Genomic DNA, 19,672 nt, shown 5'->3' on the forward strand with positions numbered 1-19,672 from the left:
ACAGACCCTCTGAAGAGCAACCCACCCTGACCCATTGCCCTACATTTACCTCTTCACCTAGCACTACAGGCAATTAAGCTTGGCCAATTCACCTAACTGCATATTTTTGGGCTGTGGGAGGAAACCGGAGCACCCGGAGGAAACCCACGCTCCGCTAATTGGCTACTTCTCCCAGTGTTCCATGTAAGCTAAACTTGCTAACCAGTCTACCATGAGGAACCTTTTCAAATACCTTACAGAAGTCAATATAGATCACATCCATTGCTCTGCCCTCATCAATCCTCTTGATTGACCTTTTTTTGAAAAGGTAATGAAGAGACATGATTTCCCATGCACAAAACTGTGTTGACTATCCCTAAACAGTCCTTGCCTTTCCAAATACATGTAAATTCGGTCCCTCAGGATTTCCTCCAACAACTTGCCCAGCACCAATGTCAGGCTCACCGATCTATAGTTTCCTGCTTTTTCCATACCATCTTTCCTAAATAGTGGCATCATGTTAGCCAACTTCCAGTCTTCCTGCACCTCACTTGTTACTATCGATGATACAAATATCTTAGTAAGGTGGCCAGCAGACACTTCCCTGGCTTCCCACAGAGTTGTAGGGTATACCTTATCAGGTTCAGGGGATGTATCCACGTTTGTGTGTTTGAAGACATCCAGCACCACCTCCTCGATAATATGAACATTTTTCAAGATGTCACCATTTATTTCTCCACATTCTTTATTGTCCATGTCCTTCACCACAGTAAACACTGATGCAAAATATTTGTTTAGTATCTCTCCCATCTCCTGTGGCTCCACACAAAGGCCACCTTGCTGATCTTTGAGGGGCCCTATTCTCTCCCTTGTTACCCTTTTGTCCTTAATGAACTTATAAAATCCCTTGGGATTTTTCTTAACCAGATTTGCCAAAGCTATCTAATGTCCCCTTTTTGCCCTCCTGATTTCCCTCTTAAGTGTACTCCTACTGCCTTTATACTCTAAGGATTCATATGATCTCTGCTGTCTATTTCTGATATATGTTTCCTTTTCTTGACGAAACACTCAACTTCTTGATGCATCCCATCCCACCCTAACAGGAATATAATGTCTCTGGACTCTTGTTATCTCATTTGTGATGGCTTCCCATTTTCCAGTTGTCCTTTTACCTGTGAGCATCCGCTCCCAATCAGCTTTTGAAAGTCCTTGCCTAATACCATCAAAATTGGCCTGCCTCCAATTTAGAACTATAACTTTTAGATCCAGTCTATTCCTTTCTATCACTATTTTAAAGCTAATAGAATTATGGTCACTTGTTCCAAACTGCTCCCCCCACTGACACCTCAGTCACTTGTCCTGCCTTATTTCCCAAGAGTAAGTCAAGTTTTGCACCTTCTCTAGTAGGTACATCCACATACTGACTCAGAAAATGTTCTTGTACACATTTAACAAATTCCTCTCCATCTGGACTCTTAACACTATGGCAGCCCCAGACTATGTTAAAATCCCTTATCATAACCACTTTATTCTGACAGATAACAGATCTCTTCAAATTTGTTTCTCTCAACTTCCTGTTGATTATTGTGGACTCAGCTGTACAACCCTATGTGATGATCATCCCTTTCTTATTTCTCAATTCCATCCCAATAACTTTCCTGGATGTATTTCCAAAAAAATATATACCCTTAAATACCAGCATAATATTATCTCTTATCAAAAATGCCGCACCTCATCCTCTGTTGTCTCCTCCAGCCCCACTTCTATCCTTCCTGTAACATTTGTATCCTGTTCACATCTCTGTAACTGCCATGATATCCTAGTCCCATGTTCCTAATCATATCCCGAATTTATCTGCTTTCCCTGTTAGGCCTCTTGTATTGAAATAAATGCAGTTTAATTTATCAGACCTATCGCATTCTCTGCTTTGTTCCTGCCTGCCCTGACTTTTGACTTTTTCCTTTTCCCAGCAGTACCAATCTCAGAAAGATCTCTTTCCTCAATGTCTTACCATTCTGTAGAACAGAACCTTACCAAAGATCATTCAGCCCAAACAGCTATCCAATAAGTACCACACCTCCTGTCATTTACTTAGTCCTGAAAATTTGCCTCTTCAAATATTTAACTTATTTCCTTTGCAAGGCTATTAAGTCAGCCTCCACTTGACCCTTTCCAACAGTGCCGATAAGATCACAAAAATCTGTTGCACAAAGAAAAATCAGCCTAATGTGTTTGGTTCTTTTGACGATCATCTTAAATTAATACCCTTTGCTACCACTCCTCCTGCTAATTTCTCATTTTTTGTACAAAAACCCTTCATGACAAAATGTTAAAGCCTCTATTAAATCTCCCTTTAATCTTCTCTGCTTTAAGAACAATATTCACAGGAGTTCCACATAACTGAGGCTCGTAATCTGTTGTCATTCCAGGAAATCTGCCCTGAGCACTTGCCATGGCAGTGCCCAGTATGTGGAGTTAAAAATTCAACAAAGCCAAAGTATTTTCTAAATGCTCAGAAACAAGAGTGTACTCAGTCATAAATTTGCCACGAATTCAAGAACATGTACCCTTGGCCCTCCCATCTCTTTTGGCTTTACATGTTCCAAATACTTCTATTTCTCCATCAGGAAATGAAGATCCCACCTAACAACTTGACAAAAGATGACTACAAAGTTAATGAATGAAAGTCACCATATTTCCATAGACTGCTTTCTCAAGACAAAGAGAGAGATGACTGGTGATGAGCTTAAGCTGAGAATCACTACATCTCAGTCAAGGGGCAAGTTTGAAAAGGCAGGGCCTTCACGGAGACCTCACCCAGTATCAAAATATAACTTGCACTGTTGGAATAACTCTGCATTGCTATCCAGTCAACCTAGGTAACTGACTCCCAGAAAACCCACAGAAGACCTGTAATAAAAGAGGATGAGTCATCATACCTCCTTTGGGTATGGGATGTAGCCTGCATATGCTAACACGAATGTGCAGAATTGATTGAAGTCCTCCACTGTTCTCTGTCTCTTCTTTGGCGGCTAAAAATTAAACAGAAAGAATTTACATAAACTTGGCATGGAGCCATTTAGACAGTAGAGCATCAAATCTATTGGGATCAAGAGTCAAATTTAGTGATCACACTATACCGAAAATTCAGTTCCCCATACACCTGGATTTTAGTTTGTGTACACAAATGAAAGCAGCACCGTCTCATTTCAAACTTTCTCCAGGCCCACAAACCTCCAATCTGTTCTTTTAGGTATTGTTTATTTTGATGTTAACAATCATTCCACCAGAGGCACCAATGCCTATAACTTAAGGTGTTCCTTAAATCTGTGTCTCTCTCTTGTTCCTTCAATATGATCCTCAAAATTTGAATTAAGGTGTCCTAACATTTGGTGTCATTTTGTCTGATTATACCCATAATGAACCTCGAGGTGGTAAATGCAAGTTATGCTCACATGTATACGTAGGTAAGCTATTGAAAAGTTCAGAATGTGGTAAATAAAGCACACAATATCCTAGATTTTCTTAAGTACAAGAGTGAAGAGGAGATGTTAAACCTGTTCAAAAAGAATAAGCACTGGTTCATCCTTACAGGAGTATACTGTCTAGTTTCATTTAAAATAGATCTATTAATAATGTGAAAGAATGAGACATAAAGGAAAGATGCAGGAGAAAGTTTCCAGAGATAAGGAAACTCAATTATGTACAATGATAAAGTGGAAACAGTGACACAGTGAAATGTCAGTGGTTTAGTAATCCAGAGGCTCACACCAATGCCTGAAGGGAAATGGGTTAAAATTCTAGCATGTCACTGGTGAAATTTGAGATTAATGGTGGCGCAGTGATAGTATCCCTTGCTCGGAATCAGAAGGCCCAGGTTCAAGTTGCACCGACTGTAAGAGTGTGTAATACCACCTCTGTACAAATTGTTCAGAAAGTTTTTAAATCCTGGAATTAAATGCTAGCCTAAATTGCAAACATACAACCAATGTCAATTGTCATCAAATCATCGCTGGTTTAGGATGAAATCCAGCCATCCTTACCCACTCTTGCTAACATGCAACTCCAAACATACAGCAACATAGTTCACCTTTAAGTGCACTCAGATTTGGGATGGGCAATAACTGCTGGCTAACCAGTGATACCTGCATTCCAAGAATGAATGAAGAACACTGGTTTAAGGGGCTGAATAGAATATTCTTGATGCAATAGCTCATAAGCTACCTTACATTTTAACTACCACCAAAAGTTGATTGCTGAAATCAAACACAAGACATGACCAGTACAGAAGGGATCCAAGCATCACCACCTATGAAAGACTGATCAAAGGTGCCCATTAAGTCACTTGTACTACCATTCTTTACCACCCTGCTTGCTCTGCATCTTAATCAATCTGCCTTGATCTGGCATGAAATGAAGAAGCAATCTAGGATGTTTGCTAACAATTGCACAATAATCAGAACTATTCATGATTCCTCAGATACTGATTTCCAAAAGCAGCAAGACCTGGAAAATATCCAGGCTGGGAAGAACATAGAATAGTACAGCAGCACAGTACAGGCCCTTCAGCCCGCGATGCTGTGCATCTAAGATCAACCTAACCAACACAGACCTCAATTTACTACCGTCCATGTGCTTGTCCAGCAGTTGCTCAAATGTCCTAATGTCTCTTGACTCTACTACCACCGCTGGAAGTGCATACCTCACAGCCACCAACCTCTGCATAAAGAATCTCCCTCTGACTTCTCTCCTATACTTTCCTCCAATCATCTTAAAATTATGACCTTTCATGACAGCCATTTCTGCTCTAGGGAAAAGTCTCTGGCTATCTACTCTACCTATGCCTCTCATTACCTTGTACACCTCTATCAAGTGACCTCTTTTCCTTCTCTCCAGTGTGAATAGCCGTAGCTCACTCATCCTCTCTTCATTTGATAAGCCTTCCAATCCAGGCAGCATCTTGGTAAATTTCTTCTGCACTCTCTCTAAAGCATCTACATCCTTCCTATAAGAGGGTGACCAGAACTGGACACAATATTCCAAGTGTGGTCTAACCAAGGTTTTATAGAGCTGCAGCAAAATCTCATAGCCCTTAAACTCAATCCCCTGTTAATGAAAGCCAAAACACCATATACCTCCTTAGAAACTTTGAGGGATCTATGGACATGGAGCCCAAGATCCCATTGTTTCTCTACTCTGCCAAGAATCCTATCTTTAATCCTGTATTCAGCATTTAAATTTGATCTTTCCAAAATGAATCACTTTGCACTTATCCAGGTTGAACTCCATCTGCCACTTTTCAGTCCAGCTCTGCATCCTGTCAATGTCTTGTTGTAGCCTGCAACAGCCCTCGATGGAAGTGACAAAAAAAACATTCATGTTACACAAGTACTGGGCAATAACCACCTCCCTTTGATATTCAATGGCATGACTAACATTGAACCTAGAAGTATCAATATCCTAAGGATTACCACAAAAAAAATGGTATGCTCAATTGGAAGGTGGGTCTTTATCCCCACAAGGATTGTGCAGTAGTCAATCCACGTGGTACTATCAAGATGCATCTTGCACAGAAAAATTGAAGAAAATAACAACATAAAAATTTTGCCATAAAATTTTCACCCTATTGTTGGCCCCGTTAATGCCAGTGGCAGAACCAGTCTAGCAGATAGGTCCTCAGAACTTAGCCAGCTCAAATCAGTAATACCACTAACAAACCATTTTGACAATGAACACTGAATTCCCCACCCAGGTTACATGCTATGTCCTTGCCACCTTTTCCCAATTAGTTTTCAATATTGAAAAGTATTCACTTGTGCTGAGGGGTGGAGGGCACTGGTGGTAATCAGGAGTTTCCTTGCCCATGTTTGATTTTATGCAATGAGACTTCAAAGGGTCCAGAGTAGATTAATTTGCACTTTTATGGTCTGGACTGTACAGTCTCATTCAGAGTGCATTTATACACATATCTCGCAAACCCACATTGTACCAACACAAGCTACAGCCAGCCAATCAAGTACATTTGTAGTTACTTTGTATTGTTGGAAGTGTGACAAACACTTTGTATATAACCACCTTCCAAGTGTGGCAAAATAAGCATCTAAAATCACCACTTTTAGGTATTGAGACACTATTGTCTTTGGGGTAGGTGCATCAGCTCAAACAAGCTCTGAAGGTAAATCGATTAATTGGAAACAAGGGTGACTTAATGGTGATGTATAACAAGTGAAAAGTAACATGGGAATATGATGGTGGGAAAAATAATGTTCAGTTATGGGTATAAGTACATCTGGATTTTAAAACAAAACCATTGCCATAAAAATCCTGGAAAACTCCCCTGCTTTTCAAGATAATGATTGTGGGCTAATTATACCAACTGAGGGGTATAATTATCTTATACCTCTCAGAATATCCTATTCAACTCAATGCCATGCTCATAAGACAGCATTTTTCACAACTGCAATGGAGTGTGTCAGCATGGATTGTATGCTTAACTCCCTGGGACGTGAACCCCTACAACCTCATGATTCAAAGATGAGACTATCACCCATACTATTGTCACAGTTCACACAAGTAACAGGGTTGATTTCCAGTTGTGTTAATGACTCAAAGAAAAGCATCATCTCAGCCTTATGTGGGTATCACCTATATACACAAGCTGAGCAAAGTTGTGAATGAAGACAAAGAAGCAGTCATCATATCCAGCTTTGCCATCATTCCAGACCTGCACATGGAGTTGGTCACAAACCTCCTCCAATTCCTTCACAATTGCCAGCCATGGTGTAAAATCATCTCTGAAATTCCCTCCCTTAAAACCTTACTCTCCCCACATTCTTCTTCTCAAAAAAGGTGATATTCGTCACTCCTCCCAATAACTCCACTTTTTCTCAAAAATTGATTAACAGCTGCAAGAAACCAGAGATACATTTCCACGAGAACGCTCGAGCAATCATTACTATCCAAGTTCATGCCAGACTGAGAATTGCAATTAACACAAAATTCATTTGAGGAGCTTATCATTAGTCTTGCGACAGAGAAGTGTCTGAAGGGGACCTCCTGAAAATTACACGATAAAACATTAGCAAAAAACAGGAACGGTGTGTGAGTGACATTGGGATAAATATTCCACATCACAGATTGGTTCTCAATTACACAGGTCGTTCAGTAAGTCCACTGAGAATGGAATTCATAAACACGTACTGCGAGCTTCTAAAGGATGGAACTGCCAATTCACTGCCGGGGTCAGGGTGTGGGCTGAAGTGAAATGAAAGATTTCAAAGCTGAAGACAAAGCCGTGGGTACTATCCTACCAAAGATGCTCTGCTCTAACAATATTGTTGGACATCGATATACAGCGCACAATTAAACCCTGCATCATTCTCACACTGAAAAAGGTCAGATCGTCAGCCTGTTGTGATTTATTGATATTTTAAAGGCATCATACATCCTTAATTAACTATTAGGAAATTGCAATGCCAGTCATCCAAGACAAATGGAAAGTATACTGGGCCAGCTGGTATGACATTCCAGTTGATTCTACAGCAGCCATATTAAGGCCAATCTTTTAGTTCAACACAAAAAAAGATGAAAAGACACAGACGTCATCACCAATAACCAAAACATCACAACTCAATGTACATTGCTATTCCAGGATATACCGGTGCAATATCTTTAAACTTTGTTTTAAAAAAAAACCTTAACTCTGGTGACTAGTACTGTATCTCACTTTTATACAGCCCTCGCTAGTATTGTGCCAGGGTTATACACAGAGACCAGTCCCCACCATTATTGCACCCTAGTGTTAAACACAGACAAACCTGTCCAATCAGTACTGTACTCACTATACAGAGGTCTATCTGCACTCGTATTGTACCCGTTAATAAGCAATAAATCTGTCCCCTACCTATATTGTACCCAATTATGTAGGTCTGTCTCATATTATACAGGAATATACCTGTCCCAACAAGTACTGTAACCCAGTATTAGAGGGGGATAGGCCTGGCCTCACAAGCACTATACCCATCTTACAATGGCTTCTGTCCAAAGGGTCTGGTTTCAAACCTCACAAACATAATTCAAGCTGACATTGCCCAGTGTCCGTATGGAGGGAGTACTGCACTTTTAGCATGGCCATCTTTCAGAGGAGATAAGGCCCTGTCTATCCTCATCCAGATGTAATAGTACTTTCTAAGCGCAGGGGATTTCTTAATCTTCTGGTAAACATTTATCCCTTAATTAACTCTATTTCTTTATGTTTATCTCATTCTGCCAGAGGACTCTTGCTGTGTACAGAAAATGACAATAACAGTTCCCACATCATAACTGCAGCTACATTTTAAAATATATTGCTGGCTATGATATACCTGGAAATAGCGAAAAGTGAGACTATATGTAACTTAGTCTGTTTTGCTGACTAGCCAGAATTTTAAATTTGCATCTTTGCAATGTAGCAGAGGTAGCGTGTCAGTATTGTGATCCAATGTAAACATATTCTGACAAGAAAATGTGATGCAGAAAGCCCACTCAGACATGGTAGAGCACAGCAAATATCTGGGGATATGAACAACTTCCATTCACATTGCAACTTTAATGTCGCAATGTATTCCAATGTACATACTAGGACCATTGAGACAAATATCAACAGAATTACTGCAAGTAAACAGATACACACAATATTTCTTAAATTATAGGTGTACAAAGGGACTTAATCGTTGTCAATAAGTCACTGAAGGCTAATGTGTAGATGCAACAAGCTATTAGGAAGGGTAATGCAATGCTAATATTTAAGGCAAAAGGATTAGATTACAGCAGTGAAGTCTTGCTTCCTTTATATAGGATTTTAGTTAGACATTACCTGGCGTAGTGTCTGCAATTTTGGTTTCCCTATCTCAGGGGAAGATAGTATTGCTATACAAGAAGTGCAACAAAGGTTCATCAGACTTGTTCCTGGGATGGTGAGAGTATCCTATTAAAAAAGGTTGGGCAAATAAGGGCTGTATTTTCAAGTTTTGAAGAACAAAATTTGATCTCGTGGAAACCTACAAAATATATAAAGGGATGAAACAGGGTAGTTACAGGCAATATGTCTCCTTGGTTGGGGAGTGTAGAACCAATGGCACAGTAATAAAATAAGGGATTGCTACCCGGGTCAGAGATGAGTTTTTTTTAAATTAAAAAAGGGTTGTGAACCTTTGGAATTCTCTATTCCAGAAGGTCACAGAAGTATGTTTAAAGTTGAGACTCATTTTGAATGATTTGATGGGCTGAATAGACTACTCATTTCTTATGTCTGATGGAAACCAAAGGAGCAGCTATTAGGGCGGTTAATCATTAGCTTTTAAAAAAAAGGAGGCAGGTTCCTGGAAGCGATGAGAATGAACTACAGCAAAAGATGGAAAGGATAGGACCCAGACAGCTGAATGCATGGCAGCCCATGGTTGTCAAAGGAAGCAGTGATGTACCAGAGCTGAATTGGAAAAGTGCAGGTATCAGAAGGTTGCAGGAGGTAATGGAGGTCTGAGACTATGGAGAGCCTTAAACATATGGACAAAAATTTTAAAACTGAGGCATTTTGGAACAGGTGTCAATGCATGCCATTAAATATTTAAATCACAAAAATAAGCAGCTTTAAAACAAAAATGCACATCTCACAACATTATTATAATAAACCCTTTCTCAGATCCCTTATTAATACAACCCGGTGAGGTCTTTGGACAGGAACAGACCACACGCACACATCCAAGTATTTTTGATCCAGCTGTTGTTATTAGAGTGACAATGGCCACCCGAGCTCAAATATTAACCTTTGTTTTTTTTAAAATCTTATAATCAATCTTATCAAGGATTCCCAACCAGTCAGTCAATCTCAATACACATGACGAGCCAGCCTGACAGGAATGGAGGGAACGGTCAGGGGGCGGGGAGTGAAGAGACTGAATGAAGAAAGAACAGAAAGAAGAAAGAGTCAGACCCAGCAAGGGGGCAAAGAGGCAGGGGGAAGAAGAAAAGCAGAGAGGCACAAGGGGATTAAATATAAAAGGAGGGGGAAGGGAAGATTGGACAGGGAGTGACGAGGGGAAAGAGGGGGGGGCACACAGGGAAACTAGGAGTTGAAGGGATACAAAGCAGCACCAATCAGGAAACCGAGTCTGGTGAATCACTGCCGGCTCCGGTATCGCGGCCTGCAGCTCCACCCGCCTTCAACCCAGAGACTAGCCAGAACCGTCGGATCAGACCACCTCACCCAGAACCCTCGTAAAAAGGATCCGAATTTAACACGGACCAGCGGCAGAGTCTACAGAGCACGATCCCAGAAAAGGAAGCAATCTGACCATGGCTAGTATGTTTCATTCCTTCCCCCGTGTTACATCGCCCGAAGAAACATTCTCATTATAATGGATACTTAAAAAAAAGTAACAAAGTTTCCAGATCTCGGGTTTGTTTGAAGTTTCAGGTTTTTGCTATTTTGCTGACACTTCAGTTCAAAAACAATCTGAAGCACGGGAACCGCTTGGTAACTATTTTTCTCCCCGAAAAACATTTTATAGTTTAGGTCTTGGGATGGAAGGGGCATCGATTCAAATGAGATGTGAAAGCTATAGGCGAAGATGCCAACATAAACAGGGGGGCCTGGATTGTAAACTCTCCCCAAACATGAAGCTGCTTTAAGCCTGGCACCGGGCCCAAGAAAAGCGAACCCCAGAAGGGCTTCACCCCGGACCCCACCAAAAACTAACGCCCAATTCCCGTAGTTTCAGCCAATGTCTCTGACTGAACCCAGCACGTTTTTTTGTTTGGGCGGGGTTTGGAAACGAGGATAAGGGAAACTACACGAATATAAAAGGAGTGAAAAAGAGAGTCAGGAGAAAGGGGGGAAATTCTAAATAAAGGGAACATCAACCGAGCGAGGGGGTTAGATGGAGGAATGTAAAGGGTATTTATTACGAGAAAGCAGATGACCAGATGGTTTCCCTCCCTCTGCTCTTGTTCCTTTGCCTTTACACCCCTCTTCCAACGCATACACACAGAGACTTTAACCAATATTTGCAACCTTTTGTTTGAAGACATACACTTTTTTTTGACATGCTCTAGCAAGATGGCGACTGCAGAGACAGACAAAACAGAGCAGCCAGGGGCGGCCACCAGTCACAGCTCTTCCAACCCCAAATGCCCACACCGTCCACTTCTCGTATCCTGTAGCAAGGACAAGGTGGAAGGATAATCCCAGGGGTCCAGACAGAAGCGGCAAAAATGCGGCACAGGCTCGCCAACCTGTCAACTCTTGGGGAACCCCTCGCCACAACAATGCACCAGTAGACAGGCTGGATAACAAACCAGCAAATCTTTTCGCAACACCAAGCTAAAAGCAGCAATCACCTTCCAGCACGCCGATTCCCCCACACAATCGAAAAAAAACACATTCCAAAAGGAAACTAAACGCACCCCCGCCTAAGAAAATGCCAGTGAAGCTGCAAACCACCGGGAAAGCAGAAGAGAAAATCCTAAAACCGGGAGCTCACCTCAGCAATCATCGCCGCCTCTGAGCCCGCTTCTAAAAGAGACGAAAGTTTTAAATTAATTACTTTTATAAAATAAAAATCAGTTTGTGAAAAATATATTGACCGACCTAAGTAGCATTTTACAGACCTTAAGAACCAACTTCCAAGTGCCGGACCCGAAAAGTTAAGCTTCTCTCCCCTATCTACTGTTTTTAAAAGACCATGCGTTAAATGATTTCATTAGTTATACAACGACTAAAAGTAATGAAAAAGAGAAGAGGGAGGGAGAGGCGCGCCCAGTCCCAGACACACTCACTCCATTAGTCCAAAGACTCACTGGCCAGTTCTATTAAAATATTAAAAGTTCTTTCTCCTCTTGTCGCATGATTATTTTTTACCTGCACAAACTGCATTATTTATCTGCGATGTCATCCCTCCGGCTTCCTTATTCCTCTTCGATGAAAACATTAAAATAACAAAGGTGAAACACATACACACCAGCTGTAGGACCACTTCTAGAGCAATGGGCAATCTCTCTGAAGCCCCCAAACTCAACCCCATCCAACTCCTGTCTGTCAATGACGTCACCCGCAGCCTGGTCCCGACCATCCCGCCGGGACCGTGAGGGGAGCCAGAAAAACTAGGAGGTTCAGAAAGGACAAGTGATCAGCTCATTTATAGCACAATTCGCCACTGAATTAAAATTAAATTTTAATTCAGTCGAAAAATGATATGAGATGGTTTCTAATTGTGTAAAACTGAGACTGATCCCTGTCAACTTTCCCTCCTCCCCCTCTATTGACGGGGACTGTAGGGGTGAATGGTGGATGGTACGGACTGTCCCCGCCTCCCAGCCTCGTTCGTGATCCACTCTATAAAGAGGCTGCAGCCGTGTATGGCTTTAGTTTGAGCTGGGTGTTGGGGGGTGAAGTTGTGTTTATTTGTTTGCATAAATAATTATTTTTGTTTTTTTCTGTCTCGTGCACAGTACGTTTTGTTTAAATGACGAGGTTCAGAACTTTCTCCCTACCCGAGCTGAGAAAAGATGAGCTAGGTCCTGCCTGCCTCCTTGGGCTGGAGAAGAGCGGGAAGTATAGCTGTATGGCTGGATATGCACCTCGGGCTGAGTGGTCTGTGCCAGGAGGTTTCCATGGAGTTGAGTATTGGAGAATCTCCTTAAACACTTCTTTGGAGCAGATCAGCCGAAGTCTTACTGAATGGTGTATTCTTGCTTTTTTTTTTACGTGCTGTACGTCAAACGCAGCCCACCTCAGCATTGATTTCAACTAAATCTTTACCTATTCCGCTTTGTAACTTGTTAATAAGTCTGCTTCCGACACAACTCTACGCAAATTCTCAACGCTCTTCTGGTTCTTATATCAATTGTTTTGTATCTAGGTTATTGATCTTGCTTGAAGTTTTTCTTCAAGCCAGTGTTTACCACCTATTTTTATTTGCCTTAAATTGCTGTTACTAGGGATGTTGCTGGAATGGCTGTCTGCAGACCTCACTTTTTACTCGAATGTCTTAGATTAAATTCTCTGTCTGCTTGCGTGGATGTGAAGGGGACCAGGGAAGAATTGGAAAGCTGGTAGTGTAGTGAAGAGGATTGATGTTGTTTTCAGCATTGGAGAAAATATTCAAACGATGAGGTAGTTTCCTTGGGAGATCATCTCCTGCTTGGAACAGTGGGAAGAGGAGTATCCATCTGTTACAGTTCATGTCAACATCATACAGTCTATAGCATGGAAATAGGTCCTATGACAACAACGTTTGCAAACTAAGCTGGTCCTAGTTGAGGTAAAAACAGATGCTGGAAACCAGATTCTGGATTAGTGGTGCTGGAAGAGCACAGCAGTTCAGATAGCATCCAAGGAGCAGTGAAATCAACATTTTGGGCAAAAGCCCTTCATCAGGAATAAAGGCAGAGAGCCTGAAGTGTGGAGAGAAGCTAGAGGGGGGGTGGGGAGAAAGTAGCATAGAGTACAACGGGGGAGGGGCTGAAGGTGATAGGTCAGGGTGGAGTGGATTGGTGGATAAGGAGATGGGCAGATAGGACAAGTCATGGGGATAGTGAGTTGGAAGTTTGGAACTAGGGTGAGGTCGGGGAAGGGGAAATTGTTGAAGTTCATATTGATGCCCTGGGGATGAAGTGTTCCGAGGCGGAAGATGAGGTGTTCTTCCTCCAGGCATCTGGTGGTGAGGGAGTGGTGGTGGAGGCCCAGGACCTCCATGTCCTTGGCAGAGTGGGAGGGGGAGTTGAAATGTTGGGCCACGGGGTGGTGTGGTTGATTAGTGCGGGTGTCCCAGAGATGTTCCCTAAAGCACTCTGCTAGGAGATGCCCAGTCTCCCCAATGTAGAGGAGACCACATTGGGAGCAACGGATACAATAAATGATACTAGTAGATGTGCAGGTGAAACTTTGGATGGTCCCAGTTGAGGGTGAATGTCTGGCTGAAAGACTGATGAAGTGAGTTCTAGTTTGTGGGACTTGAGTAGTAGTACTGGTGCCAATGGTGTGAGTATATATCACTAAAATCGTCTACAACTTGAAACTGTCTCCACTCTTAACCTGGATTGATCTCCCAAGCTGCATAACTAATGAAGTACAGAGGGCATAAGTGGTGATGGAGGGAAGGCAATCTAGCTTGAGTAAATACCTCAGGTGGAGGTAAAAGTACAATCTGTGGAAAATGGAGATCACATTCCAAACTAGATGTGACAAAACAAAACGAAAGTCTGTCAGAATGAGGGCATATCAGGAACAGTTCCAAGCATACCTAAAATGAGGTGACACCCTGCTGTAGTGACCAAAGAGGGCTACTTGTGTGTGAGATAGCATAAGCAGTAAATAGATGGAAATGATCCCATGACCAGTGGATCTGATCTAAGCTCAACATTTATGAATGGTGGGGAACAATTAAACCACTCACTGGAGAAGGAAGCTCCACAAATGTCTCCATCACGTGGAAGAGCCGAGCACATAATGTAGAAGATAAGACAAGCATTTGCAACAATCTTCAACTAGAAGTGCCAAGTGGATGATCCATCTGTCTCCTCCAGTGGTCCCCAGCTTCACAATACCAGTTTTTGGCTAATTCTCTATTCATATCAAATGTTGGAGGCATTGGATACAGGAAAGGCTTTGGTTCCTGACAATCTGGCAAAAGTACTGAATACTTGTACTCCAGAGCTTGCTGTTCCAGTACAGCTGCAACACTCCAATCTGATATGGAATATTGCCCACGTAGTCCTAAAGTCTAACATCAGGACAACTTAATCTGTCCAATTATCACTTGGGGAAAGGTGATGGCATAGTGATATTATCACTAGACTATTAATCCAGAGAACCAACTTTCTGGGGACCTGGGTTCAAACCCTGCCACAGTAGATGGAGTTTGAATTCAATAAAAAGGGAATCTGGAATTAAGAATTTGAGTAACCATCGTTGCTTGGTGGGGTGGAGAGAACACATCTGATTCAAGTTTTCTTCCCTTTTTGGGAAGGAAATATGAATTGGTCTACATGTGACTCCAGATTTGCAATGTGGTTGACTCCTAACAATTAGGAATGGCCAATAAATGCTGGCTTAGTCAGTAGTGCCCACATGGCTTGAATTTCTTTAAAGTCAAATATTGCAAAGTGTCACCAACACTGGTATGAAGCAACACCTGCATAATCACCTGCTCATTGGTTCTGGCATTGCCTAATTTGGCTAATCTGCCCTTGACATTATTACACCTTTTTTTTTGTTCAAATATTGGGAGCTGAGCTGAAGTCTAGACAGTGACAGCCATTGTTATAAACCTTGTTTTTTGACCTAAGCAAAATGGGAATTGGGGGGCAAACTTTCTTGTTGACATGTGCCAGGTATATTGGAAGATTGGCTATAGTTGTTAGTGGTCAGTCATCCCAGCTCCAACATTTCAGGTGTTTCAGGGTAGTGTAGTAGACACAACTGCCTTCAGCTGCTTAATGATTCCAGTCTCTCCTAGTCATAAGGTCTGAACTGAAGGTGTGCAATCATGGGTAAACAGTTGTTGCCATTTGACTCCTTCGATGCAGAAGCAGTTCATGCTCAACTGCAGCAAGGAATTCGGAGGCTCAGGATATACATATATTTGGAAAGATTAGGGATAGTCAGCATAGCTTTGTGTGTGGAAAATCATGTCTCAAACTACTTTGATAAATTAACAAAGAATTCATGGCAGAGCAGTAGACCTGATCTGTATGGACTTTAGTAAGGTGTTTGACCAGATTCCCCATGTGAGACTGGTTGGTTGGCAAGGTAAGGTCTCATGGAATACAGGGAGAACTAGCCATTTGATACAGAATTGGCTCAAAGATAGACAGGATGGTGGAAGGTTGTTTTTCAAATTGGAGGCCTGTGACCAGTGGAGTGCCACAAGGATCTGTGGTGGGTCCATTGCTTTGTCAATTATATAAATGATTTGGATGTGAGCATGAGGTATAGTTATAAGTTTGCAGATGACACCAAAATTGGAGTAGTGGACAGTGAAGGTTATCTCAGATTGAAACAGAAACTTGATCAGATGTGCCAATAGACTGAGTGGCACATCATTTCATTTAGATAAATGAATTGCTGCATTTTGGGAAAGCCAATCTTAGCAGGACTCTTAAAACGTAATGGTAGTATCCTAGAGACTGCTGCTGAACAAAGACCTTTTTGAGTGCAGGTTCAAATGTCCTTGAAAGCAGAATCACAAGCATACAATTCTAGTCTCCTTCCTAACAGAAGGATGTTGTGAAACTTGAAAGGGTTCAAAAGGATTTACAAGGATGTTGCCAGGTTTGGAGGAATTCAGCTATAGGGAACAGCTGAATAGGCTGGGGCTGTTTTCCCTGGAGGACCTGAGGCTCAGTTTAAAAAATCGAGTGGCATGGAGAGGGTGAATAGACTGGAGTGGGAGTCCACAACTAGAGGATGATAGGGGAAAGATATGAGACCTAAGAGGAAAATTTGTGTGGAATAGGCTGCTAGAGGAAGTGGTGGTGGCTCATACAATTGAACATTTAAAAGGCATCTGGATGGGTATGAATAGGAAGGGTTTGGAGGGATTTGGGCTGGGTGCTGGTAGGTGGGACTAAAATGGGTTGGAATATCTGGTCAGCATGGATGAGTTGTACTAAAGGGTCTGTTTCCATGCTGTACGTCTGACTGAGACACAACAGCCATCTGTATTATCTACAAGGTGCAGTACAGCAACCCCCCCATAGATCCTTAGTACCTTCCAAATCGACAAACACTTCTAAGTAGAAGGACAGGCCTAAGACGCAGTAATGTCTGCAAATCCTCCTCCAAGCCACTCAACCTCCAAATCTGAAAATATTTTGCTTTTCTTCTCCCCCCCCCCCCCCCCCCCCAATGTTTGGCTAAAATCCTGAAATTCTCTCCAAAGAGAACTGTGGTTCTACCTGCAACAGTTAGAACATTGACTGACTCAGCAATTCAAGAAGGCAGCTTGTAAGCACCTGAAGGGTAATTGGGGGCAGGCAATAAGTGCTAGCCAGCTAGTGATGTCCACATCCTGTGAGAATATTTAAAGCATGTAGTATTCATAAGTGAATTAGAGTTGGAGTGAATGACTATATAATTGGAAAAATGACAGTTGGATGAAGAGGATTGGATTCTGAATACTCAAGGAAAATGAACTCCAAGATTTTGGGAAGCTAAGGAAAAGTGCAGGGCTATTCTCATCAAAAATGGTATTTGTGCACCAGTTAGTTGACTTTGGTTCAGGAGATGAATACCAAGAACTCCTTTCTCCTGAATATCCAGACGACCAGAATATAGGAACACAGCAGCTCTCCAAAATCCTGATTAGGCCTTGAGTACTGTGAGCAGATCAAGGCACTGCAGCTTAAGAAGGGTGAATTGGCCTTGGAGGGAATACAATTTTTAGATTTACAAGAAATGAAACCTGAACTTCATTAGGTAAGTAGATTTACATTAGATCATGTAAATTTGGCCAGTTTTTCTCAAATTTTAGAAAGCTAAGGGGTGATCTATTGAAGCCTTCAAGATATTAACTAACAGGCAAAGACTTTTTTTAAAAAAAAGGCTACTTCCATGGGTTGGAGATTCTAGAACATGGGGGCATAGTCTAAAGGTTAGGCTGGACTGTTTAGAAATACTTTTACACAATGTAATGCTTGGAACTCCCAGCCACAAATGGCTGTTGATGCGAGGTCAGTTCACCATTTTAAATCTGAAATTTTCTTTAAGATTGTCAAGGGATATGAACCAAAGGCAGGTACATTGAGTTAGGCTACAGATCATCCATGACTATTAAATGTTGGAACAGGCTGGATAGGCTGAATGGCTTACTTCTATTATGTCACCCAATTAAGTCCCCTTAGAATCTTGGATCTTTCAATAAGATCATTCTAAACACCAGGATACAGGCCCAAATGTTTCCTCCAGATAAGCCTTTCATTTCAGAACAGTCATGTTGACCTCTTATTTGCTTCTAGTTTTAATTTCTCTACTAAGTAGACCAAAACTGTACAGTACTGCAATGTGTACTCCCAGCAATGCCCTCTAAAATGTAAACAAATGTCCTTGTTTATATCATTGTTTTCAATAAATGATAACACAATTGCATTCATAAAGGTTTGCACGCAAATATAGCAAATGATTGATTTAGTACTAAAACACATTTGTGCCATTGAACTAGTGTCTCCATTTTGAGTATAGTATTCCCCTCCTTCACAAACTTGTTCATGGAATATAAGTGTTAGCTAACCAATCCAGCTTTTATTCTCCATCTCTAATTGTCTAAGCGAAAGCTACGTTAGAATGCTGCAGTCCTTGGGATGCAGGTTTACTCAGTGCTAATTGGGAGGGAGTTCTTGGATTTTATCCTAATGACCATGAAAGATCAACGGTATGGTTCCAAGCCAGGACTGCATTGACTTGGTGGTCTTCCTATATATTTGCTGCCCTTGAACTTTTTAATCGTAAATGTTGTCTGTTTTGGAGTACTTTTGGGGATATTTGGGCGACTGTTGTGTTTTTAGATGATATTTAGTACTTCCAATGAATATGGAAGGTAGTGAATAGGGTGTCTAGCAAGTAGATGCTGCTGGGTGTGGTGATCTGCTTTTGTTGGAGTTAGAATCCTTCAGGCATGTGAAGTGGTACATTATTATGTCTCCTGTCTTGTAGATCATGCACAAGTTGTCAGTCAGAGAAATGGCTGCAGAAGTCTAGCCTTCGACCTTTTAAGCACCATATCTATATAGCTAGTAGTTTTCCAGTTCAGTTTCTGCTGAAAAGAAATCCCCAGGATGTCGATAATGAGGGATTTGGCAGTGGTGATGCCATTGAATGTCAATAGGAGAAAGTTGGATTCTCACTTGTTTTGAAATGGTTATTGCCTGTGGTTGCATGGCACAAATATCCTGCAGCTGAGCTTTTTTCTCTCTAAAAGCAACAACAATCTTTGTTTCACCTCCACCCTTCCCCCATGCACACTGACTCTAGTTTTGCTGGGGCTTCTGTATGCCATACCTGGTCAAGTAATGCCTTGATATCAGATTGTTACTTTCACCTTGCTTCTGATGTTCAGCTTCTAGCCATGTTTGGACCAAGGCTATAACATTCAAGTTGACTTGCCCTTGCGTAACCCAAACTGAATGTTGGTGTAAAGGTTATTGCTTTCCCCTTTGTTATATTGACCATTCCTTCCTCCACTTTGCTGTTCGTGTCAGACATAACTGGCTAACTTTATTGATTTTGTAGAGTCAATGACAATTCTAGCTCTACTGAAACAGCTTGGATAGAGGTGTGTCTAGTTTTGGAGCACAAGAATTCATACTATTTCCAGAATGGTGTCAGAGCCAGTAGCTTTTGAAATGCAATGCCTTCAGCCGTTACTTGTTATCGGAGGCTGCAGTGAATCATCCATTTGGCTGGAGATGGATGTAATACTTCAGTGTCTTTTGCAATGATGTGCTGGACTTTGCCAGCATTAAGGGTGGGGTTATTTGCTTAGCTCCCTCCTCCTGTTGCTCGTTTAATTGTGCTCCAGCATTTGTCACCAGATGTGGTGGAATAGCAGTTTAGATCTGATAGTTTTGGAGTCACTTAGCCTGGCTTTTTCATGCTGTTTCTGTTTGGCATGTTAGTAGTCAAGTTGACTCACTGTGCCAGATGCTGTTCTTGCAAGCC

The 19,672-nt window shown here is 41.7% G+C and overlaps 1 protein-coding gene across 1 annotated transcript in view; it reads right to left on the reverse strand.

Annotated features, from left to right (window-relative positions):
- LOC132821816 (PHD finger protein 13-like) overlaps nucleotides 1–12,028 on the reverse strand; it is a 30,435-nt gene extending 18,407 nt beyond the window's left edge. Inside the window, exons 1-3 of the mRNA XM_060834644.1 lie at nucleotides 11,876–12,028; nucleotides 11,499–11,530; nucleotides 2,919–3,011 (exon numbers count right to left, since the gene is read on the reverse strand). Coding sequence (XP_060690627.1) covers nucleotides 2,919–3,011; nucleotides 11,499–11,530; nucleotides 11,876–11,969 — 219 coding nt within the window. The 5' untranslated portion in view covers nucleotides 11,970–12,028. The remainder of the gene's footprint in view (nucleotides 1–2,918; nucleotides 3,012–11,498; nucleotides 11,531–11,875) is intronic.
- Between the last annotated feature and the right edge of the window lie 7,644 nt (nucleotides 12,029–19,672).

This window comes from Hemiscyllium ocellatum, chromosome 13 (assembly GCF_020745735.1).
Source record: "Hemiscyllium ocellatum isolate sHemOce1 chromosome 13, sHemOce1.pat.X.cur, whole genome shotgun sequence".
Lineage (NCBI taxonomy): Eukaryota > Metazoa > Chordata > Chondrichthyes > Orectolobiformes > Hemiscylliidae > Hemiscyllium > Hemiscyllium ocellatum.